Source organism: Canis aureus, chromosome 6 (assembly GCF_053574225.1).
Source record: "Canis aureus isolate CA01 chromosome 6, VMU_Caureus_v.1.0, whole genome shotgun sequence".
NCBI classification, from domain to species: domain Eukaryota; kingdom Metazoa; phylum Chordata; class Mammalia; order Carnivora; family Canidae; genus Canis; species Canis aureus.
Window position 1 is genome coordinate 42,498,871 of NC_135616.1, and position 26,401 is coordinate 42,525,271.

General features: G+C 37.7%; 1 protein-coding gene across 4 annotated transcripts in view; it reads right to left on the reverse strand.

Annotated features, from left to right (window-relative positions):
- LIN9 (lin-9 DREAM MuvB core complex component) overlaps nucleotides 1-26,401 on the reverse strand; it is a 78,380-nt gene that overhangs the window by 31,866 nt on the left and 20,113 nt on the right. For all 4 annotated transcript variants that reach the window (XM_077901316.1, XM_077901315.1, XM_077901317.1 and 1 more), the window contains 6 exons: nucleotides 22,768-22,901; nucleotides 19,162-19,287; nucleotides 16,075-16,232; nucleotides 5,587-5,720; nucleotides 3,159-3,278; nucleotides 2,773-2,874 (listed from right to left, as the gene is read on the reverse strand). In XM_077901316.1, the coding sequence (XP_077757442.1) occupies nucleotides 2,773-2,874; nucleotides 3,159-3,278; nucleotides 5,587-5,720; nucleotides 16,075-16,232; nucleotides 19,162-19,287; nucleotides 22,768-22,901 (774 nt within the window). The remainder of the gene's footprint in view (nucleotides 1-2,772; nucleotides 2,875-3,158; nucleotides 3,279-5,586; nucleotides 5,721-16,074; nucleotides 16,233-19,161; nucleotides 19,288-22,767; nucleotides 22,902-26,401) is intronic.

Consider the following 26,401-nt stretch of genomic DNA (forward strand, 5'->3'; position numbering starts at 1 on the left):
CCGCTGCGCCACCCAGGGATCCCTGTTGCTTGTTTTTGATAGAAAATCATGCCGTTACATTTTCATTATTCTCAACCCTGAGTTCTCTGGGAGAAATCAGATCAGTCTCTTTGGATTCCTCAAAATCCTCAACCCCAGGAAATAAAAAGTTTCCTCAAAAAGAAAATCCGTTGTAAACTACGAATTATGAAACTTGCAATTTTCTTTTCTGAGAGTGAGCAGAGGGAGTTGGGGGGGAGGCAGCAGAGGGGCAGATGGAATCTAAGCAGGCTCCCCACTGAGGGCAGAACCAGCCCCGGGGCTCCATCTCAAGACCGTGATCCTGCCTGAGCCGAAATCAAGTCGGACACTTAAGTTACTGAGACATCCAGGTGCCCTGAAACTTGCAAAATATTTTTAATACTTGTTTTGTCATAAGAAAAAACTATTAAGAACAGAGAAAGATAAAAATATATCTATTTCGGGATCCCTGGGTGGCGCAGCGGTTTAGCGCCTGCCTTTGGCCCAGGGCGCGATCCTGGAGACCCGGGATCGAATTCCACGTCAGGCTCCCGGTGCATGGAGCCTGCTTCTTCCTCTGCCTATGTCTCTGCCTCTCTCTCTGTGTGACTATCATAAATAAAAATAAAATAAAATAAAATAAAATAAAATAAAATAAAATAAAATAAAATAAAAAATATCTATTTCAAGGGCACCTGACTGGCTCAGTCAGTAGAGGGTGCAACTCTTAATCTCAGGGTCTTGAGTTTAAGCCTGGGGGGCTCAGTTGAGTACATGTCTGCCTTCGGCTCAGGTCGTAATCCTGGGGTCCTGGGATCAAGCCCCATGTCAGGCTCCCTGCCTGGCTGGGACTCTGCTTCTCCCTCTCCTCCCTGCTTGTACTCTCTCTCGATATCTCTTTCTCTCAAATAAACAAATAAAATCTTAAAAAAAATAAAAATAAAAAAAATAAAGCATCCCACATTGAGCAGAACTTACTAAAAAAAATTATACAGACATATCTACTTCAAACCTTTTTTTTCCTATTTTTTTCCTCTACTTCAAACCTTAAAGTTAACAAGAGCAACCTGAGTTTCATAAAACCTTACAGATTATAAAAGAAAAGTACATACAAGAACTTTTATTTTTACCTCTGAGATGGCTTTAAATAATAATGAAAGTGTTTTAGCTGGGCTTTACACCTAGTTTTTGAAGTTAAAATTAAGCAATTAAACCAAATATGTAAGCATCAATAAAAATATTAGTATATTAGAGGTAGTGCAGAAGTACCTAGCTTCTGGCTCCCTCTGCTGGTATCTCCCTCCCTCTCTCTCAAACATACACACACACACACACACACACACACACACACACACACACACAACACATCCAAATAGGTCATAGTAGCTTTGTTTTTACTTCTACTACCTAAAAGAATTTCTTTAAAAAAACAAGTGTCCTATATGTGAAGAAGATAAGCCTTGGCTCTGTTCATAATTTCAACTTTTCATATAAAAATATCTTATCTTTGGAAGCTAAAAGGCATAAGAAATTCTGCATTGTAAGGATAACCAACAACATATGATCAAGGAATACAAAATGCTATACATATGCACATAAATGACAAAATGTTTCCTTAAAATATCAATTGCAAGTGGTAACACTGAACATTTTAGTGGATTCTGTTACAAATATTTTTATTTATACTCTACCTCAAGCCAAAGTAGTTTTTCTTTTCAGAAAAGGAAATCAAGCATTATTAGACTATGATTCAAAATAAACAACTAATTTAATTTTCAAAGTGGACAGCTCATTACATTCTGATGAGTCAGTCTATTCAAGAATATTGTTCTACATAATAATTCTAAACTTGTTTCAGGTGAGGCTTCTAGTTCTCGGTGTCGATCACTAGTTTAGCAAGCCAATGCACTGTAACTGCTCAAGTGATTGATAATTGAGGGATGCACTGAGGTCACTAATAAAGGCCTTTTTATGTACACAGGTTATTTTTTTTTAAGATTTTATTTATTTATTCACGAGAGACACAGAGAGAGAGAGAGAGAGGCAGAGACATAGGCAGAAGGAGAAGCAGGCTCCATGCAGGAACCTCGATGCGGGACTCGATCCTGGGACTCTGGGATCATGCCCTGAGCCAAAGGCAGACGTTCAACCACTGAGCCACCCAGATGTGGCTCCCCGTACACAGGTTATTAACAGCCAACCATTTAGGTTTGATAGAGCACATGCTCTGATGTTGGAGTCCTTAATGTAGCAAAATAAGAACCAAACCGAAGAAGAGTTCAACAAAAAAGACCTATAGGTCTCTTTTGGCTGTTATGACTTTTACTTTCTTAAGGTTACTTTACTATTATTATTCTTTCTTTCTTTTTTCTTTTCTTTTCTTTTCTCTCTTTCTTTCATTCTCTCTCTCTCTCTTTCTTTCTTTCTTTTTTGAGAGAGAGAGAGAGAGTGGACGGGAGGGGCAAAAGGAGAGAATCTCAAGCAGACTCTTTGCTGAGCGTGGAACCTCATGTGGGACTAGATCTCAGGACCCTGAGATCACAACCTGAGCTGAAATCAAGAGTGGACACTCAACTGACTGAGCCACCCAAGTGCCCTTTTATTTTTGAGCTTTGCTGGAAATAACTGAGTTCTTAAAACCAACACAATGATTTAAAAAAAAAAAAAAAAAACTAAAAATATTTGGTCATAGAAAATTTTTCAATTTTGATCAACACAAAAGATGTTGAGTTTTTTTCATAAACAAGTCAAGATACTCAGAGCAATTCTTACCACTTGGATAAGGAATTCTACCGGAAAACCACCTAATGTTTCAGTGTCAGAGCCAGAAATTTTACTTCTCCAAGGTGACTGTCCTAGTAAAGGGTCATTATCCTATGGGAACAAAAGGGAATCATTTAACTACTGACTGTTCAAAAGAAAGCATTTTATTTTTAGATAAAAAGTAAATCCATTTGTAATTACTATTACATTAAGAATCTTACAAAAAGGAAAATAATTCCAGAGTTGAAGCAATTATTTGCTTATTTAATAACTGACAACTTAAAATAATGCAGCTACCTTCTAAAGTTGCTTTAATGATTTGTATTTCATAAAAACCAACTCCCATTCATAATAATCATTTAAATTACTGATGACATTTAAAAAATATTACTTACTGTGATCGGTGATTGGAGAGGAGGAGTATAATGTAATCGTGGTGGAGTCATAAAGAATCGAGAAGGCCGCTGTTTTTGTCCGAAGGCAGCAATTGGCATCGTCTCGTGAGGCTCATTACTCTTTGAGAAAAGAGAAAAGTCCAGAAATCTTGAAGAATTTTACCAATCATCTTAGCTTTATAAACATTACGTTGCAGCTGGAGATGTGTACCAACTCATGTGCTATGATTTATCACAGAATCTATTATTCTACAAAGGTCAGAGGGCTAAAATTGAAGTCCGAGTATGAAAACACTACTTTGCGATCAAAAAGTAACTCACACACACACAAAAAAGTAACTCACAAAATAGAAGAATTAAGAAAAGAAAAAGACCACTGGACGGAAATATTTGGAAAATAAAAAATATTAGTGTACTATGGTTATCTGTGCTTGTTATGGGCTAAAGGCTGTCTCAGTATTACCTTCTGCAGTTAGAGTCCTCTTTTATCTGTCCAGCAAGAAATATCTCATAAAGGAAACTGCATTAATGAACCAGAAAAGCAACTTTCCTTTTTTGAAAGGGGAGGTTGAAAGATTGCATCCTTTAAGGAAAAACACTTAGGATTCATATACTTTGCTCTACAAATATAGTCCAAATTTTCTCTCCCATTTCTCCTCTTTAAAAAAGTATGTTTAATAAGGAAATGCTCGGGATCCCTGGGTGGCGCAGCGGTTTGGCGCCTGCCTTTGGCCCAGGGCGCGATCCTAGAGACCCGGAATCGAATCCCATGTCGGGCTCCTGGTGCATGGAGCCTGCTTCTCCCTCTGCCTGTGTCTCTGCCCCACCCCGCCCTCTGTGTGACTATCATAAATAAATAAAAATTTATTTAAAAAAATAAGGAAATGCTCACAATAAACAGTCTTAATTTTTAAAAAGTACATATCAGAAAAAGAAGATTCTTCTATATTTGCACTAAGGAGATAAAGAAATTTTGATTTTTAATTGTAAGATGACAATCCTTAAAAATCAAGTTTACAACAAAGAAATGAAAAAAGAAAGATTAAAAGTGAACAATTTAATTTCTATAATGCTTAGAGGCAAACGATTCTTTTTTTTTTTTTAATAAGATTTTATTTATTTATTCATGAGAGACACAGAGAGAGGCAGAGACATAGGCAGAGGGAGAAGCAGGCTCCAGGCAGGGAGCCCAATGTGGGATTTGATCCTGGGATTCCAGGATCATGCCCTGAGCCAAAGGCAGACACTCAACTGCTGAGCAACCCAGGTGTCCTAAAGGCAAACAATTCTGTTATAAAAAGTTCATTACTGAGGTGCCTAGCCACCTCAGTCAGTACAGTATGCCACATGCAACTCTTGATCTCAGGGTTGTGAGTCTAAGCCTCACAATGGGTGCAGAGATTAGTTAAAATCTTAAAAAAAAAAGAAAGTTCATTATTCAACTTTTTAAAAACTTTATTAGATTGCAGAGTTGGTTGTCTTCTTAAAATAATTTTGACTTATTAGAAAGGTGCATAACTCTCATGACACTGCTAAATCACACATGAGCATGAAGTAATGGCCTAGTAGCTTAAAGGACTGATTCAAGAATTTGAAAGATATGGAATCTGTTCTCACCCTGTCAGGAAACCAGCTCTAGAGCCTTGAATAAATTATTTAATGTACTATGTCTTAAGTTTCATCATGCAAAAAATGAGGGTAATTAACATCTACCCTGCATAATCCTGAGGATAAAATAGAAGAATAAATCTTAACATGCAAGATATTACTTCATATTTTTAAAATAATTTTGCAAGATGACCATACTTTAAAAAAATAGCTAGAATAAAAGTATCTTGTAGCTTATCCCCCAAGGTTATTTAATGAGTTCTGTCACACTAAAATGCTCTATGGGTATAATGGAAGGATGTTTACTTCTAGACAATGCTGAAGACTTGAGTGTAGTTCTGGTCTAGGGGCCTGGTAGGTAGGACCGCAAACTCCTAAGGATTTCTTCCTCCGTGACCTGACGTCTTGATTCTACCACAAAATACAGTCTGTAGAAAATTCTACACATTTTTTTTTGAAGATTTTTAAAATTTTGGGACGCCTGTGTGGCTTGGTCGGTTGAGCATCTGTCTTCAGCTCAGGTCACGATCCCGGGGTCCTGCGCTGGGATCTCAGGTTGGGCTCCCTGCTCAGTGGGAAGGAAGCCTGCTTCTCCCTCTACCTGTTGCTCCCCGTGCTTGTGTGTGCTCTCTCAAATAAATAAAATTTTTAAAAAGAATTTTTTTTATTTTTTATTTTTAAAGTAAACTCCACACAGAACACGGGGCTCGAACTCAGAAGCCCAAGGGCAAGAGTCACATGCTCTACTGACTGAGCCAGCCAGGTGCCCCATATAGCATATTTAATAGGCATAAAACAGAAGGTATCATGAAATACTTACAAGAACTTCATAGTCAGGGATGGTATGGGTTCCAAGCCCTGCCCTATCAAAAGTTACTCTATAGGTAGCATTAAAAGTATCCACCGCATCTATTTGTCCAGTGAAGAGACCATCATGAACACCTCGTAATCGAGCTGGAAAAACAAACAAAAAGACATTAAGATATTTGGAAGATACAACAAATTGTCAAATTTAAACTGCTCCAATATATATATATTTATAATATATATATTTAAAATATAGAAAGTATAGTATTATTGTCCATTCTAGTTTCAAAGAAGGATTTTAGGTTTAGAGAAACAACAAAAAAAATTTAAATACAACTATAAATGATGATCGCTAATTTGATATTTGAAGTAATCATATATCTACCTGGGAAAAATATTTTTAAATCATTGCTTTAAACCCCAAATTGAAAAAAAAAAAGTTGACAGAAGAAATTTAGTTATTATACTCAAGTGAAACACTAGGAACAGTTTAACTACAAAAAAAAGGCTGGGATGATGTTCAGAAAAGATTAATACACTACAGCTAAGATCGTTATCCTCACAAAGGCCTGCCTGCACGGTTGGCATCTTGGAACCTGAATTTCAGGAGTGTTTCCACTGTTCTGATACTAACGGAGGTGGTATACTGTACTTGGACTGTGATTGTCCAAGACAACCATTTCAGGGTACTAGAAATGGACCAAATGCAGAAAAACAATTATAAAACGTTTACTGTCGGGGCACCTGGGTGGCTCAGTTGGTTAGGCATCTGACTCTTGCTTTTGGCTCAGGTCATGACCTCAGAGTTGTGGGATCAAGCACAGAGTCTGCTTTACTCCCTCTCCCTCTGCCCCCCTCCCCCTTGTGCCCTCTCTCAAATAAATAAATCTTAAAGAAAAAAAAAAAAAAAAGAAACATTTACTGTTGAAAAACTGCTACACCTTCAGGTAACGACAGGGGAAGTCAGTAGCCCTTTTGCATGAGGCTATTCATATCCCTACCATCACCACTACTTTGGTTGGTAAAAAGGTTTTGTTTTGGTTTTTTTTTAAAGATTTTGTTTATTTATTGGAGAGAGAGAGAGCATGAGCAGGGGGAGGGGGAGAAGGAGAGGGAGAGGTTGAAGCAAACGCCCTGCTGAGCTGCGTGCCCAATGTGGAACTCAATATCAGGACTGAGAGATCATGACCTGAGCAGAAGGTAGATGCTCAACTGACTGAGCCACCCAGGTGCCCCAGTAAGAATGGTTTTATTAGTGTATGTCTGGGTCATGAAAACAGTAGTGTGATCTCCAGAGAGGGCAGATTCAATGTGGACCAATGGGTAAAAGCTGTGAGTCTGCCAGTTAGAAGTGGTAAACTTGATCAGGAGAGAAAAAGAGAAGCCCACAGCTTTGTAAGGCCAAGGTGTAGTATTGCCTGAGGAGATTGGCAGAACAGGGAGATCCTGGAAACCAAAGAGCTGAAAAGGGCTGAATACTCTCCATAAATCTCTAGCTAACTAGAAAACTATATAAATGGCTAGAGAAGATGTAAGCAAGCCTGGTAAAAAGTAAAAGCTGAGGTTCACTTGAAAACTGAAAGCAACTTTGTGTGTGTTTCCCAACTCACATACAGATAAATCTGAGGCCTTTTTCATAACCTCTGCCCAAGTCACTGGGTGCTCACTAAATTATACAGACACAGGTGCAACCACTAGGAGGCCAAGCTTAAAAATATAAGAACAAAAACACTGAGCAGAGACATCAGTGGTTATATAAGGCAAGTTACTAAAGCAAACCCAACAACTACCAAAAAAAAAAAATCAGAAGGCAGAGTTAATATGATCATTATCTAAAATGTCAAGTTTTCAACCAAAAATTACTAGACATGTAATGAAATAAAAAAGCATGACTTTTAACTCAGGATTAAAGGGGTATTAAGTAGAAATTGATGGAAATTATAGAGTTAGCAAAGACTTCAAAAGTAAATACTATAAATATGTTCAGAGAAGTAAAAGAAAGATGACAATACTTGATTGGGTATCTTAACAAATAGAACCTACAAAAGAACCAAATGAAAACTCCAGAATTAAAGAGCAAATTTGAGGTAGCAGAAGAATCAGTGAATGTTTCAAATTATATATTGTAGAAGTCTGGATTATGATCTATGAAGAAGAGACCAACAGAAATTATTTGATCCAAAAACACAGAGAAAAAAAGACTGGAAGAAAAAGAACAGAGCCTCAGACACCTATGTGAAGATATCAAGTTATCAACCTATCTGTAATAAAAGTCCCAAAAGACAGAAAGCAGAAAAAATATCTGAAGAATTAATGGCCAAATATCTCCCATATTTGATTAAAAAATTAACCTACCAATCCAAGCAGCTCACTGAACATTCAAAGAGCTCACTGAAATACAAATAGCATCATACTCAAAACATCATAGTGAAATTTCCAAAATCCAATGTCAGAGAGAAAACATCAAAAGAAAAATGACCTCATATATAGAAGAATAGCAACACGCTTAACAGGTACATCTCACTAGACACAATCTCATCAGAAATAAGGAAGGTCAAGGGCAATAGAGCAATATATTCAATGTGCCAATAAGAAAAAATAAGCAAGAATTCTGAATCCCCCGAAACTATTCTTCACAAACGTAGGAGAAATAAAGACATTCTCTGATAAAAATCTAGAGAATCTGTTGCTACAAAACAAATTAGGAAGAAATACTAAAAAACACCCTTTGAGATAAAAGGAAATACCAGACATTAACTAAAATCCACAGTGAGGAAAGAAGAACACCAGAAATTTTAAATATGTGGGTATCCATAAAAAACTGTGTGTACAGAATACATACATACACACTTTTCTTCCCTGTTCTCTTAATTTCATTTTAAAAACATAAGATCACTTAAAGCAATAATTATAATACTGTATACCCAGGTTTATCACAGATATAAATGTAATACAGATGATGACGACAGTAAAAAGGAAGTGGGAAGAAATGGGGCTAAACTGAAGCAAAGTTGCTATATTTCACCAGAAGCCAGTAATTAACCTTAACTAGGTTGTGACATGTTAAAAATGCATCATACTGCCTAAAGCAAACACACACACAAATCCCTCAAAAATAACAAAAGAAAAATTAAAATTGTATATTAAAAATATTTGTGTAACACAAAAGGCAGCAGCAAAGGAGGTACAAAGGAACATAAAAGATGAGACATATTGTAAACAAATAGCAAAGTTACAGACATCAACACAACCATATCAATAATTACATGAAATGCAAATGGACTTAAACACTAATCAAAAAGTGGAGCTTTGTAGACTGGATTAAAAAAAAACAAACAAGGGCAGACTGGGTGGCTCAGCGGTTTAGTGCTGCCTTCAGTCCAGGGCGTGATCCTGGAGACCCGGGATCAAGTCTCATGTCAGGTCGGGCTCGCTGCATGGAGCCTGCTTCTCCCTCTGCCTGTGTCTCTGCCTCTCTTTCTCTTTGTGTCTCTCATGAATAAATAAATAAAATATTAAAAAAAAACAAGACTTAACTATATGCTATCTATATATTTCTAAATGCCTGAGTCATGTTTAGATTCAGACACAAAGAAGCTGAAAGTGAAAAGATAGAAGAAGATACACCAAGGTAGCAATCACTGTAGGAGTAGCAAAATGGCTATACTAATAATAGACAAAAATTAAAAATAAGGAATATTACTAGAAACAAAAAGGGACATTTCATAATGATGAAAGAGTCAATGTATCAGGAAAATATGACAAATAAAAAAATACATGTATACCTTAATAGAGCACCAAAATACACAAAGCAAAAACTGCCAGAATGTAAAAACAAAATAAATATTTTTCTCAGTAGTTGATATGAGACAGAAAAATCAGTGAATATATAGAAGACATGAACAACACTCTCAACCATTTTGATCTAACACATATGAATGTGTGACCCAGCATCACAACAGTCCTCTGGAACACACATGGGACATTCTGTAAGACAGACTATCTGCTGGCCAAACAAGTCTCAATAACTTCAAGAGAACTGAAGTCATACAAAGTGCATGCTCAAACCATAACAAAATTGTTAGAAATCAGTGAGTCTTCTCCAAAAGCACTTGAGTATATAAAATAACCTGAGAGAATACTTGTAAAATGAAAAATGTAGGAATTTGAATATAAAGCAACTAACTCAAGGGAAAATTGGGAGGGAGTACAAGCTAATTTGTGGCCTGTATGGTACTGTCGCATGTACAGTATTGTAGTGTGTACAGTATTGTGGCATGTATGGTAATTAGTCCATGTATTCTAGGCCTAAATACACCAAACTTTAGAGGAGGAAATATAAAGCTGGGGGCGGGGGGTGAAGGGAGCTACTGGGGATTTTTTTTGAGTATATATTACTTTCATAGATCAAGAAAAAAAGATATTGCCACATTTTAAATAAATTATCTGCAGATGACATTTGTGCCCCTCTTCCACAGATCTCTGCCTGAAGGTCAAGTCAGGTTCCCCAATTATTAAAGTAGTATCTATCGGTTCAAGGGATGACTAACTTCTATTCAAAACTAACTGGTTCAAAAACTTAAAAAATTTTGGTTTAAACTTCTTTGTCTCTAATATAGCTTTTGCCCTAACAGTCATTTCTTTCTTAAGATTTATTAATTTATTTTAGAGAGAGAAAGAGAGAGCATGCACAGACGAACAGTATGGGCAGAGGGAAAGGGAAAGAATCTCAAGCGGACTCTGCACTGAACACGGAGCCTAACGTGGGGCTCAATCTCACAACCATGAGATCATGACTGGAACTGAAATCAAAATTCCGACACAACCGTTAACAGTCATGTTGGGGTGCCTGAGTTGCTCAGTCCCACATCAGGCTTCCTGCATGGAGCCTGTTTCTCCCTCTGCCATGTCTCTGCTTCTCTCTCTCTGTCTCTCTCATGAATAAATAATAATTTATTTATATATATATGATAATAAAATCTTTTAAAAATGTGTATAATTTTATAAATTATGACAAATATCCATGTAAAAGAAACCTTTATCAAGTCACAGAATATTCCTATCACTCTGGAAAGTTCCTCCTTCCTAGTCAACACCTTTTTCAGCAGTAATCACTTTTCTGTTATTTTTCTGCCATGAATTAATTTTGCTTGTTCTACAACTTCATAGATATGAAACCCTAATGCATTCTATAGTTTTCAGCTTCTTTTGCTCAGCAAAAGTTAATCTATATGTCAGTAGCTAGTTTCTCTTAATTGCCAATTTGTATTCTATCATAAGAAAATACCACATCTATCCATTTTCCCATTATTTCCAGGTTTTGGCTTTAAAATGGTGAACAAAGATGCTATGAACATTCTAGGACATAGCTAGCTTTCTGTGGACAGCTGTTTTCACTTCTCTTAATTAAATACCTTGGAAGACAACAACCCGATCACAGGGCAGGCATAGAATTAATTTTGTAAAACACTACAACACTTTTCTACAAAGTGGCGGACCATTTCACAATACCACCAAAAAAGCCCAGGAACTATGGTAGCTCCACATTTTTAACAACACTTGGTGGCATTGGTTGTTTCAACATTAGCCATTCTGGTGTGAGTACTTCATTATGCTTTTAATTTGCATTCTCTTAATGACTGATGATGTTGAGTACTTTTTTATATGCTTATTGGCCATTCATATATTTTCCTTTCATAAGTGTCCATTCAAGTGTTTTGTCTAGTTATTTGAACCAGATTGCCTTTCTATTACTAACTTAGAGTTCTTTATATTTTCTAGATACAGGTCTTTTTTCAAATATATATTTTGGAAATATTTATTCTCAATATGTGGCCTGCCTATTTATTTTCTTAATGGTGCTTTTAAAGAGCAAGTTTTTAAATTAAACCTAAAAATCATCTTTTGTTATCTTCTTTGTCAGATCCAAGAAATTTCTGCCTATTTACAAATCCCAAGGATATTTTCCTGTATTTACTTATAGAAGCTTTATAATTTTAGCTTTCATGTTTGGCCCTTTGGTATTTTTTTTTTTTAAGACTTAATTTATTTGAGAGAGAGAGACAGAGACAGAAAGAGAGAGAAAACAAGCAGAGGGGAGGGGCAGAGGGAGAAGCAGACTCTCCGCTGAGCAGGGAGCCTGATGCGGGGCTCCATCCCAAGAACCTGAGATCATGACCTGCAATGAAGGCAAATGCTCGACTGACTGAACCACTCAGGTCCCTGCCCTTTGGTCCATCCTAGGTAAAGTTTTTTTGCATGGTGTGAGGAAACGCCAAGTTTCATATGGATATCTAATTACTCCAGCATTACTGGAATGCCGTTCCTTTCCACTGAAATACTTTGATACCTTTGGGAAGTCAACTGCACATATGTGAGGATCTACTTCTGAGTTAGATTATCCTTCCCACTTTCATAGAAATATTATAATAAGCATATCAATTTCAATTAGAAAAAAGAAAATGTCCACTGTGATTTGGACTGTCTGCCTCAGCATATCAATCTTGGCAGAACTGACTTTTTAAAAAAAAAATTTATTTTTTTTTTAAGATTTTATTTATTTATTCATGAGACACACACACACAGAGGCAGAGACACAGGCAGAGGGAGAAACAGGCTCCATGCAGGGAGCCTGATGTGGGACTCGATTCCCGGTCTCCAGAATCAGGCCCTTGGCCAAAGGCAGCGCTAAACTGCTGAGTCACCCAGGCTGCCCTATTAATTCTTTTTTTTAGACGTTAAATTCTACCCCCAACATGGGGGCTCAAATCGATGAACAAGAATCATAAGCTCTTCCAACTGAGCCAGCCAAGTACCCCAGAACAGATATATATTTTTTTAAAGATTTATTTAGGAGGGGTCTGGGTTGCTCAGCCCATGAAGCATCTGCCTTTGGCTCAGGTCATGATCTCAAGGTCTTGGGATCGAGCCCCACATTGGGCTTCCTGCTGAGGAGGGAGTCTGCTTCTCCCTCTTCCTCTGCCCCTCCTCCAAGCTTCTGCTTTCTCTCTCAAATAAATAAAATCATTTTTTTTAAAGATTTCATTCATTCATTCATTCATTCATTCAGAGAGAGAGAGAGACAGGCAGAGGGAGAAGCAGGCTCCATGCAGGAAGCCCGACGTGGGACTCGATCCCGGGTCTCCAGGATCACACCCCAGGCTGCAGGCGGTGCCAAACCGCTGCGCCACCGGGGCTGCCCTCAAATAAATAAAATCTTTAAAAATATATATCAACTGACATAATTGACAGTGTTTTTCAGATTCTCTATGTTTGTACTGATTTTTTTCCCTCTTCTCAGTTCCTGGGAGAGAGGTGTTAAAATTTACCATATGATCTTCTGTATATAGCTTCCTTTAGCTGTCTCAGTTTTTGCTTTAAGTATTTTAAAGTTCTGCTATTAGGGACTTACTAATGAATGTAATTAGGATTGTTGCATTTTTCTGCTGAATTGACCATTTTATCATTATCAAATATTCCTCTCTCTCTCTGGTAATACTCCTTGTTTTGAACTCTACTTTGTCTAATGTCAATATAGCCACCTCAACAGTCTGTGGTCAGTATCTGCATGCCACATCTTTTTCACACTTTTTTTTTCTTTAAAGATTTTATTTATTTATTCATGAGAGATACACAGAGAGAGGCAATGACACAGGCAAAGGCCCCTCGCAGGGAGCCGGATGCAGGACTCGATCCCAGGACTGGGATCATGCCCTGAGCCAAAGGCAGACACTAATCCACTGAGCTTCTCAGGAGTCCCTTCACACTTTTGTTTAATCTATCTGTGATTCGGGACACCTGGGTGGCTCAGCGGTTGAGCGCCTGCCTTTGGCCCAAGGCATGATCCTGGAGTCTGGGGAACAAGTCCCATGTCGGGCTCCCTGCATGAAGCCTGCTTCTCCCTCTGCCTGTGTCTCTGCCTCTCTTTCTCTCTCATGAATTAAAAAAATAACAAAAAAAAAATCTATCTGTGATTATATATTTTAAGTACAATTCTTAAAGATAGCATATTGTTGGGCACTTCTTTTTTTTTTTTTATTCAGTCTGATAATCTCTACTTTTTCAGTATAGTGCTTGGTTCACTGACATTTAATATAATGAAAATAGGATCAGACTTGAGTCTACCATCTTGCTATTTATTTTTTATTTACTCCATGTGTTTTTTGTTTCCCTGTCCTTTCTTTCTCATCATGTTTTAACTGTTAGAATTTCAAAATTAACTTCTCTATTGGCTTTTTTAAGTATGCCTCTTAGCATTTTTTTAAAAAGTAGCTCCTAGGGAGCCTGGCTGGCTCAGTTGATTAAGTGTCTGAGTCTTTTTTTTTTTTTTTTTAATTTTTTAAAAAATTTTTTATTTATGATAGTCACAGAGAGAGAGAGAGAGGCAGAGACACAGGCAGAGGGAGAAGCATGCACCGGGAGCCTGACGTGGGATTCGATCCCGGGTCTCCAGGATCGCGCCCTGGGCCAAAGGCAGGCACTAAACCGCTGCGCCACCCAGGGATCCCAAGTGTCTGAGTCTTGATTGTGACTCAATCTTTTGTGAGATTGACCTCCATATCCAGCTCTGCACTGGGTGTGCAGCCTGCTAAAGATACCTTTACTCTCTCTCGCTTTAAAAAAAAGTAGGTCCTTCTACTAGTTCTCAAAGGATAACCCCACACCAACAGCATCAACATCACTTGGAACCTTGTTAAAAAATGAAAATTCTCAGGCCCTACGCCTGATCTTCTGCATCAGAAACTCAGAAGGGGGTGGGGTCTGCAATCTGTTTCATCTAGCCCTCTAGGTAATTCTGATGCACCTTGAAGGTTCTGAACCTCAATACTCTACAGATTAGAATACCCAGTCTTTACTTATTACACTCTACTCATAGTCAACATTGTATGGTCTTATAAAAAATTCAACAAGCTTACAACATGATTGTTCTATTTTACACATATTTGCCATTTTCTGGTGTTTTCTTCTTTCTGTAGATTTGCGGTTCCATCATTTCCCTTCAATCTGAAAAATATCTTTGGCATTACTTCTGGCTTTTTTTTTTTTTTTTTTTTGGCATATTTTTTGATGTAAAGTCAGCTGCTATTCATATCAGTGTTCCTCTTATGTAGTATGTTGTTTTTCTATGACCGCTTTCCAGATTTTCTCTGTACTTTTTCTGCATGGTATCTAATTATGGGCTTTGCATACATGTGGGTTATCTGGCTTGGGTTCAGAGTATTTTGGATCTGTACCTTTTTAAAAACAAATGTGGCAAAGGAAAAAAAAAAATGTGGGAACATTTTATCCTTTGTCTCCCCCCGCCCCCCGGGGCCATTGTGTCTCTCCTTTCCTTTTAGGGACTCTAATTAAACATCTGTTACATTGCTTAATAATTGTCTCAGAGGTCTCTGAGGCTCTACTACAGTTTTCTCCAGTTTTTCCACCCTGTTCTCAGAGTGGGATAATTTCTATGGATATATTCTCAGATTCAATGACCCTTGCTTTGCTGTTTCCAATCTGTTTTTAAGCCCACTTAGAATTTCTTTTCAGATACTGCACTTTTCACTTCTAAATTTGTTACATCTAAATAATTCCTCTATCTACTGAGATATCCCCACTCATTATGATTTCATTTACATTTAAGTTCTTGAACATGTTTTATAACAAACATTTTGAAGCCACTGCTAATTCCAATATCTGAGCCATCTCAGCAACTAATTCTACTGATGGCTTTTTCTCGACTACAGAACTTGTGTTCATGTTTCTTCATAGGTTCAGTCATTTTGTATTGTATGTTAGACAATATGTTGAACTTTTTCTGGTAGACAAAAAATTACTGGCAAATTTTTTTGGCCCTGCCTGCTTGCTCTTATTGTTAAGTCTGTTTCAGGTATGAACTAAATTGAGAGCATCTTTCCTCCTTAATGAGGTCCATTCTTATCTGACAGACCATAGATAAATATGTAGCAAACTAGATTTGGGCCATGGGCCATAGTTTGCTGACCCCTGCTCTAGATCAAATAAAAACATTAAAATATTGCTTTTAGAGAGCTTTAGGGGGCCCTTTCAGTATAATTACTAATTTATCTACTCACTTAACTCCTTTGTTATTTCTTGTATTACATAAATTGTACTTTTTCCCAAGTAGTTTAAAAAATAGACATTACAGCAGTTGAGGCATTACAGGTGGCTCAGCAGTTGAGCATCTGCCTTCAGCTGAGGACCACGATCCAGGAGTCCTGGGATCAAGTCCCGCATTGGGCTCCCCATAGGGAGCCTGCTTCTCTCTCTGCCTATGTCTCTGCTTCCCTGTGTCTCTCGTGAATAAATAAAAAATAAATCTTAAAAAAGAAAAAAAAAACACCAAAAAACCAGACATCACAGATGATAAAATAATAACTTCTATAATATACTCCTATAGAACTATAGTTTACGCTTTTTAAGTTTAAAAGCCATTGGTCTAGTGGTTATCTAGGTTAAAATTATAAAGCAAAATGGTAAGGAGCTTATCTTCACTTACCCGTAACTTTGGTCCCGATAACCAGAGGCAAAGGAATTTCATCTGGGAGATCTTTGAACTGGGAAACATCTGCAACTTTCCTTTGTTGCAAAAGCCTTATTTTCTGTCGTTTCTGTTTTAATGCTGATCTCTCTTCCTCAAAAAATGCAGAAGAACATCTAGAATAAATTATAAAAATCATATAAACTGATAACTATCCTATACAAAAACTTGCAATCAGGGGGTCCATGGGTGGCACAGTCGGCTGAGATCTGACTCCTGGGTTCAGCTCAGGTCATGATCCCAGAGTCATGAGACTGAGCCCCAGGTTGGGCTCCGAGCTCAGGGAGAGTCTGCAAAAGTTTTTCTCTCCCACTCCCTTTACCCACTCTGCGCTCACTCGCTCTCTATCTCTCTAAGTGAATAAATCTTAAAACAAACAAACAAACAAAAAAAACCCCAAAACTTGAAATCAAACCATCCATCTCACTGTTACTTCTTTTCCTCTCTTTCTTTCAAGTAATTGTATTTAAAAATGAGTTCTTAGAAATAATAATTATCTTTAAAGTAAATTATATCTTTTTAAAAACAGGACTTTGCAAGACTTAAAGATTTATAAGCAAGTCTACATCATCCTTTCCTACAAAGCAGGAGGATTTGTCCACCATCCTCTGACAACACTGCATCTGGATCACAGGACTCCCTCTGGGACAATGTTCAATTACAATATTCTATTCAGAAGAACATGATATTTTCCCTGTGACCCCATGAGCACACCAATATAGAACTAAAGATGAGGCTTACCACTGTGTAAATGTTTAATCATACTTCCTGCCTTGAAGCATAAATACCGAATTTACTCTTATCTTTAGGGACTGTTTTACTTCTATTTTCAAATACTGGGATGAATCAAAGTAACTTAAATATAGCTTTCATGTCACAAAATATATATCCATAAAACAATCATCACAGACAAGATAATGAACATTTGAAGACATCAATCACTCCACAAAGTTTCCTTGTGGCATTTTATTATCCCTCCTTCGCATCCCTCCCATTTCTGTACCCCTACTTCTCAAGCAATTGCTGAAGTGCTTTCAGTCATTATAGTTTCTACCTTTTAAAATCTTATACAAAATAAATAAATAAATAAAAATAAAATCTTATACAAATGAAATCATGTAGAATGAACTCTTTTGTCAGGCTTCTTTCACTCAGCAGAATTATTCCAAGATTAATCTGTGTTGTTACATGTACCAATGGTTCATTCTTTTTATTGGAGAACAGTATCCATTTCTATGAATGGCCACCGTTTACCCATTCACCTACTGGTGGACATTTGTATTATTTTCAGTTTGGCGCTATTACAACAAAGTTGATATGAACATTTATGTGTATAGGTTTGTTTGTTTTTTAAGATTTTATTTATTTGTTCACGAGAGACAGAGAGAGAGGGAGAGAGAGAGAGAGAGAGAGAGAGAAAGAGAGGGGCAGACACATAGGCAGAGGGAAAAGCAGACTCCATGCAGGGAACCTGATGTGGGACTCGATTCTGGGACTCCAGGATCATGCCTGAGCCGAAGACAGACAGACACTTAGCTGCTGAGCCACCCAGGTGTCCCTGTGTATAGGTTTTTGTATAAATATAGGCTTTCATTTCTCTTAACTAAATACCTAAGAGTGGAATGGCGGGGTCGTATGGTCAGTGTATGTTTAACCCTTTTAAGAAACCAAAGAAGCCAGGGATGTCTGGGTGGCTATGTTAGAAAGCAAGATAACACTACAAAGGGAAAAGTCATTTCACATGAAAAGTAATTTTCAGAAAATAACATATTGGAGAGATTCACTTGATTTTTCTTTCTGGGGTTTTTCTGTTTTTGTTTTTAGATAGAATGCGTTTTTGTTTTACTGAGGTATAATAGATATATAAGACACTATGTAACCTTCAGGTGTACAAGAGAATGATTCAATATTTGTATATATTGTGAAATGATCACCACACTAAGTCTAGTTAACATCTGTCACCATATATAGTTACAATTTTTTTTTCTTGTGATAAGAACTTTTAAGATCTACCGTCAGCAACTTTAAAATATGCTTTACAGCCACTTGGGTGGCTCAGTTAAGCATCTGCCTTTGGCTCAGGTCATGATCTCGGGGTCCTGGGATCGAGCCCCACATCAGACTCCCTGTTCAGTGGGGAGCCTGCTTCTCCCTCTCCCTCTCCCCACCCTTCACTCATGCTCTCTCACAGTCTAATAAATAAATAAAATCTTTTTTTAAAAAAAGCTTTACAATACTATTAACTATAGTCATCACACTATACATTACATTCCATGACTCATAACTGCAAGGTTCTATCTTTTGATCCCCTTCACCCATCTCACCCTACCCCTTTATCTTGTTTTTATATAAAGTAAAATATGTAAGAAGGCTTTTGCGGTGATAGATGGTTTCTAAAAAGATAACAATGTATTAGTATACCCCGAGAGCTTCATTAAATATAATGTACTCCTAAAAAACAAGGATGTGACCACTCAGGTCCACTTATGCATGGATTTTATTTTTTAATATAGTATGGTACTATAAATGTATCTTCCGTTCTTATGATTTTCTTAATACCATTTTCTTTTCTCCAGCTTATTTTATTGTAAGAACACAGTAATATATATGTGTTATTGACTGTTTATATTATCAGTAAGATTTCCAGTCAATAGTAAACTACTAGTAGTTAGGTTTTGGGGGGAGTCAAAAGTTATATGAAGATTTGACTGTGCAGGGTCGGCATCCCTAACCTCCATATTGTTAAAGGATCAAATATATTTTCTAGTGTATTCTTAAATATTTTTTGGAACATAGTGGGGCATAGAGAATGTAAGAAAATTATGTTCGAATCCTATAATTTGAAAAATGGAACTGTATTTAATTTTAAGATGCATCGATATAAAAAGCACCTATATTAAAGCTAGTTATCAGGATATATTTAAAATATAATGATTCTGAAAAGTTATGTTTCAGGACTAGTCTTTGCAAAGATGAAAAGTAATCAATGTGGTAATTATACTACCAACTAACTTACTGGTTTATTTTAAATAAAAATATTTTTACCTCCGTGGTTTTCCCATAAGTCGCCTGATTTTTCCCCATTCTACTCTTGTTAACTTTCTTGTTTTTAAATTAGGAAAAGATTCCTTCAGACATACACAGAAGTCATTATCACCTTCAAAGAGTGGTCTGTAAGACAGAAATGGTAATTTAGTGGTTAATCACAATTATTTCAGAGGCATAAATTCAAAATATGCTTTACAATTTTCAACATTATACTAATCCTCAAATGCATCTTTCACTTCTACCCAGGACATATACAAAATTGGCACAATTTCAAACTGTTAAAACTAAAAGTGGCATTTGTGAAACAATTAATGTATACAATTTACTCAAGAAATGTCTGTGCTGGAGATTCCAGGAGACTCTGATTTTTGCTAAATCTCACATATGAGTATCCTAGTATATCTTGGCACTGTCATTACATCCAGTGAGGATGAACAATGTTAGCTACAAAGTATCTTTGTCCCAAAGGTAATACCAACAGCAAGGAGTCCTCTTTGAGTTTAAGTAAATTTTAGAAAATTAGAGGACTCTAGAGGGTTATATCAGTTCTTGGGAATTCTAGAACTCAGATCACACCAAGATACCCTGAAAGCCTCATAAACTATGGAAAAATCAGTGGACGAAAATAAAACAATTTCAGGGGGGCATGGCTGGGTCAGTACGTGGAGCATGTGACTCTTGATTTTGGGACTGTAAATCTGGGCCTCACGTTGGATACAGAGATTAGACTTTAATAAGGTCTTTTAAAAAGAAATTAGGGGGATACCTGGGTGGCTCAGCAGTTTAGTGCCTGCCTTCGGCCCAGGGCGTGATCCCTGAGTCCCGGGATCGAATCCCACATCGGGCTCCTTGCATGGAGCCTGTTTCTCCCTCTGCCTATGTCTCTGCCTCTCTCTCTCTCTGTGTCTCTCATGAATAAATAAATAAAATCTTTTTTTTTTAAATTTAATTTTTATTTATGATAGTCACAGAGAGAGAGATTGAGGCAGAGACACAGGCAGAAGGAGAAGCAGGCTCCATGCACCGGGAGCCCGATGTGGGACTCGATCCCGGGTCTCCAGGATTGCGCCCTGGGCCAAAGGCAGGCGCTAAACCGTTGTGCCACCCAGGGATCCCCAAATAAATAAAATCTTATAAAATCAAATCAATTAGGGCAGCCCTGGTGGCGCAGCGGTTTGGCGCCGCCTGCAGCCTGGGGCGTGATCTTGGAGACCCGGGATCGAGTCCCACATCAGGCTCCCTGCATGGAGCCTGCTTCTCCCTCTGCCTGTGTCTCTGCCTCTCTCTCTCTGTGTCTATGAGTAAATAAATAAAATCTAAAAAAAAAAAAAGAAAAAAAAAAGAAAAAATCAAATCAATTAAATTAAAATAAATAAAATAAAATAAATAAAATAAAGTAAATAAATAAAATAAATAAAAATAAATAAAATAAAGAAATAAAATAAAATAAAGAAATGAAATGAAATGAAATGAAATGAAATGAAATGAAATGAAATGAAATGAAATTAGGGGGCAGCCCGGGTGGCTCAGCAATTTAGTGCTGCCTTTAGCCCAGGGTGTGGTCCTGGAGACCCAGGATCGAGTCCCACGTCAGGTTTCCTGCATGGAGCCTGCTTCTCCCTCTGTGTCTTTGCCTCTCTCTCTCTGTCTCTCTCATGAATAAATAAATAAAATCTTAAAAAAAAAAAAAAAAGAAATTAGGGGTGCCTGGGTGGCTCAGTTGGTTAAGCATCTGCCTTTAGCTCAGGTCATGGTCTCAGGATTGGGATCAAACCCCACATCGGGCTCCCTGCTCAGCAGAGAGCCTGCTTCTCTCTCCCTCTTCCTCTGCTGCTCCCCATGCTGTGCTTTCTCTCTGTCAAATAAAGAAATAAAACCTTAAATAATAATAATAATAATAAAATAAATTTACAATTTTGGGGCATCTGGGTGGCTTGGTGAAGCATCTGCCTTTGCTCGGGTCACGATCCCAGGGGTCCTGGGATTGAGCCCCACATCGGGCTCCCTGCTCAGTGAGGAGTCTGCTTCTCTCTCTCCTTCTGCCTGCTGCTCCCCCTGCTTGTTTTCTTCTGTGTCAAATAAAATTAATAAAGCTTTAAAAAAAATTAAAAATTTTAGGGCAGCCCGGGTGGCTCAGCGGTTTAGTGCTGCCTTTGGCCCTGGGCGTGATCCTGGAGACCCAGGATCGAGTCCCACATTGGGCTCCCTGGGTGGAGCCTGCTTCTCCCTCTGCCTGTGTCTCTGCCTCTTTCTTTGTGTCTCTCATGAATAAATAAATAAAATCTTTTACAAATTAATTAAAAATTTAAAACACAAAATAAAACAATTTCATTCATGAGTTTAGGAAACCAGGAACCAGTCTCAGCAATCAATGACACATGAAGGTCTTGGGTTCAAATACATTCGGACAGCCCCGGTGGCCCAGCGGGTTTAGTGCTGCCTTCAGCCCAGGGTGTGATCCTGGAGACCCAGGGTAGAGTCCCACGTCAGGCTCCCTGCATGGAGCCTGCTTCTCCCTCTGCCTGTGTCTCTGCCTCTCTCTCTCTCTGTGTCTCTCATGAATAAATAAATAAAATCTTAAAAAAAAAAATACAAACATTCACGAGATTCCCTGTAGCATAGGTAACTGGTTTAAAAACCAGGAAAGGGAAGTAAAGACAAGGAACCAGCAAAGCAAGCATCAGTGACTAGCATGGATTCAATTAAATTAAGATGCATAAGAAATTTAAATTTTTCTCAGTAAATACTGCTGTTGAATAATTGGATTTCACCCAAATCTCTTACTATGTTCTGTTTAAACATTTACGTATAATTAAAGTATATAAATGTTATGTCTGAAATAGAAAGACTATCCTAGAGGCGTCTGGGAGGCTCAGCTCAGGTTAAGTGTCTGCCTTCAGCTCAGGTCATGATCCCAGGCTCCTGGAATCAAGCCCTGCGTCAGGCTCCCTGCCTAGAGCGGAGTCTGCTTCCCCCTTTCCCTTTGCCCCTCTCCCTGCTCATACTTCCTGTCTCTAAAATAAATAAAAGTCTTTAAAAAAAAAAAAGAAAAAAAGAAAAAACATATCTCGTTCATTACAAATAAAGGAGTTTTGTTCTAGGGTATCTCCATTCCACAGTCTTTGTAAATTATAATATAGGTTATACTTTCATAAAAATGTATAACAAAAAAAAAGTATAACTTCTCCAAAGCGGGGAAGGGGAAAAGAAAGCTATGAGGAATGGAAATGGATCAAAGAAGAATGAAGAATAAAAAAAAAAAAAGAAATTGGGCAGCCCCAGTGGCACAGCGGTTTAGCGCCGCCTGCAGCCCAGGGCGTGATCCTGGAGATGCTGGATTGAGTCCTACGTCAGGCTCTCTGTATGGAGCCTGCTTCTCCCTCTGCCTGTGTCTCTGCCTCTCTCTCTCTCTCTCTGCATCTATATGAATAAATAAATAAAATCTTTTAAAAAAAATCTTGCTGCTAAAAAAAAAAAAAAAAGGAAAAATTAAGGGAAAAGAAGAATCAAAACAGGCCTACAGAAAAGAATATAGCTTGTAACGTTTGAAAAACTTAAATTTCTGGTTCAAGTGATACCCATGATGTAAGCCATGATACATACTTATCTATATTTGAGTAGAACCATTCGTATATGCACCATTTATGTGCTTTGGGAAGCTTCAGTAGGTTACGTAATCGAAAACCAATCTTCTGTGAGGCTTTCTTATCTGGTGTAGACATTGTTGCTGTAAATTTCTATACAATAAAAAAAGAGATTAATTACAGGTCCAGCAAGTAAAAATGAACATCTGTAACATCGAATACATTTGTAAAAAGGTACATTATGGTTAAGTACTCAAAAAAGACTCAACAACATAAGTTTTTTTTCATATTACTTAACAAAATAAACATTCTGATTATTTCTTACAAAGTTAAAGCCTCCAGTTTCTTAACATATTCTGACAAGGAAAGTGATATCATTTGCCCCCACCATGTTTGTACTATGGTACAATTTCAATTTAGGTATGTAGGGAGAAGAGAATTGTGAAAGAGAGACAGAGAAAAGGCAAGCAAACAGCAGCACTAGGCCCAGAAAGTTTCACCAGTGAATTCTGTATCAAATCACAGCACCAATGCTATTAAAATGTTTCAACTCATTTACATATAAGTGGATGGAACTAGAGAGTATTATGCTGAGTAAAAATAGGTCAATCAGAAAAAGACAATTATATGGTATCACTCATACGTGGAATATAAGGAACAGGGCAGAGGACCTTAGGGGAAGAGAGGGAAAACTGAATAAGAAGTAATCATAGAGGGAGACAAACTATGAGAGACTCTTAACTCTAGGAAACAAACTGAGGGTCGCTGAAGGGTAGGTGAGTGGGGGGACGGGGTAACTGGGTGATGGGCATTAAGGAGGGCACATGATATGATAAGCACTGGGTGTTACATGCAACTGATAAATTATTGAACACTACATCTGAAACTAATGATGTACTTACTATAAATTGGTTAATTGAATTTAAATTAAAAAAAAGAAATGAAAATAAAATGCTTCAGTTCAATCAAGAAAAAAAGAGCTTCCCAACTATTTTATTTATTTATTTTAATTTATAATATTTTATTTATTTATTGGAGAGAGAGGCAGAAACACAGACAGAGGGAGAAGCAGGCTCCTCACAGAGAGCCTGATACCAACTATTTTTATAAAGGCAGCATAAATAGGTAAAATTTACCAAAGTACAATAAAAGGAAATCTCAAAAAATATCATGTACTTTATTATTATTTTTTAGGATTTTATTTATTTGAAAGACCAACAGAGAGGGATGTTTGGGTGGCTCAGTGGTTGAGCATCTGCCTTTGGCCCAGGGCGTGATCCTGGAGTCCCAGGATCAAGTCCCACATCGCCTGCATGGAGCCTGCTTCTCTCTCTGCCTATATCTCTGCCTGTCTCTCTCTGTGCCTCTCATGAATAAATGAATAAAGTCTTAAAAAAAAAATGAAAGGAAGGAAGGAAGGAAAGAAGGAAGGAAGGAAGGAGCGAGCCCATGAGTGGGGAAGTAGCAGAGAGAGAACCAGACTCCCCGCTGAGCATGGAAACCAATGTGGGGCTCATATCCAGGACCCCAAGATCATGATCTGAGCTAGAGTCAGACACTTAACTGACTGAGCCATCCAGGTGCCCCTGCATGAATTTTTTAAATTCTTGGAAAGATATTCCATTCTCATAGATTGGAAGAATACTGTAAAAATATCCATATTATCTAAAACAATCTAAAATTCAATGCAATCCCTATGAAAATTCCAATGGCATTTTTCACAGAAGTAAAACAATCGTAAAATTTGTACGGCATCAAAGAAGATCCTGAATAGCCAAAGCAATCTTGAGAAAGAAGAACAAAAGTAGTGGCATCAAATTCCCTAACTCAAAAAAAAAAAAAAAAAAAAAAATCCCTAATTCCAAACTATATCATAAGCTATAGTAATCAAAACAGTATCATAATGGCATAAAAACAAGTATACAGGGGATCCCTGGGTGGCTCAACGGTTTGGCATCTGCCTTTGGCCCAGGGCAGGATCCTGGAGTCCCGGATCGAGTCCCGCATCGGGCTCCCTGCATGGAGCCCGCTTCCCCCTCTGCCTGTATCTCTGCCTCTCTCTCTCTCTCTCTGAATGAACAAATAAATAAATCTTTAAAAAAAAAAAAAAAAAAAGAATATACAACGGAGAAAGGACAGTCTCTTTGATAAATGGTGCTGGGAACACTGGATAGCCATATGCAAAAGAATCAAACTGGACCACTGTCTTACACCATACACTAACACTAGCTCAAAATAGATTAAAAACTTGGGGCACCTACATGGCTCAGTGGGCTAAGCATCCAACTCTTGATTTTTGGCTCAGGTTATGATCTCAAGGTCATGAGATCGAGTGTCACATCAGGCTCCACACTTGGTGCAGAGCCTGCTTAATATTCTCTTTCCCTCCGCCCCTCCCCCTCTCCAATAAAATAATAATAAAAAATAGATTAAATGCTTGAATGTAAGACCTGAAACCATAAAAGTTCTAGGAAAAAATGTAAGTGGTGAGGTAGACACTGGTCTTGGTGATGATTTTTTTGAATTTGACACCAGAGGCAAAGGCATCAAAAATAAAAATTAGGGATCCCTGGGTGGCGCAGCGGTTTGGCGCCTGCCTTTGGCCCAGGGCGCGATCCTGGAGACCCGGGATCGAATCCCATGTCGGGCTCCCGGTGCATGGAGCCTGCTTCTCCCTCTGCCTGTGTCTCTGTGCCTCTCTCTCTCTCTGTGACTATCATAAATAAATAAAAATTTAAAAAAAAAAAGAACTTAATATTTTAAAAAAAATAAATAAAAAAATAAATAAATAAAAATTAACAAGTGGAGCTCCATCAAACTAAAAATCTTCTGCATAGCAAAGGAAACCATCAACAAGAGGAAAAAGAGATCTACAGAACTAGTGAAAATATTTGCAAGTTGTATATTTCATAAAGAGTTAATATTCAAACTGTATAAAAACTCATGCAACTCCATAGCAAAAAAAACAATCCTGGGTGGCTCAGTGGTTGAGCACCCGCCTTTGACCCAGGGTGTTATCCTGGAATCCCAGAATCAAGTCCCACATCTGGCTCCCTGCATGGAGCCTGCTTCTCTCTCTGCCTATGTCTCTGCCTCTCTCTCTCTCTCTGTGTGTCTCATGAATAAATAAATAAAATCTTTAAAAACAAAAACCAAATCCAATTAAAAAATGGGCAGAGGGTCTGAAGAGACACCTTCCCAAAGACATCCAGATGGCCAACAGGTGCATGAAAAGATACTCAACATCACTTATCATCAGGGAAATGCAAATTCACAGTGGGATATCACCTCATACCTATCAGAACAACTAGAGTCAAAAAGATAAGAAATAATAAGTGTTGGTGAAAATGTGGAAAAAAGGGAACTCTCCTGCACTGTTGGTGGGAATGCAAACTAGTGCAGCCACTGTGAACAACAATAAGGAGGTTCCTCAAAAAAATTAAAACTAAAACTTATGATTCAATAATTCCAATGCTGGGTTATTTATCCGAAGCAAACAAAAACCCTAACTTGAAAAAAATATCTGCACCCCATGCTCTGTGCAGTATTATTTATAATAGCCAAGACATGGAAGCAACCTAAGTGTTCATCACTGGATGAAGAAATAAAGAAAATGTGGCACACACACACACACACACACACACACACACTGG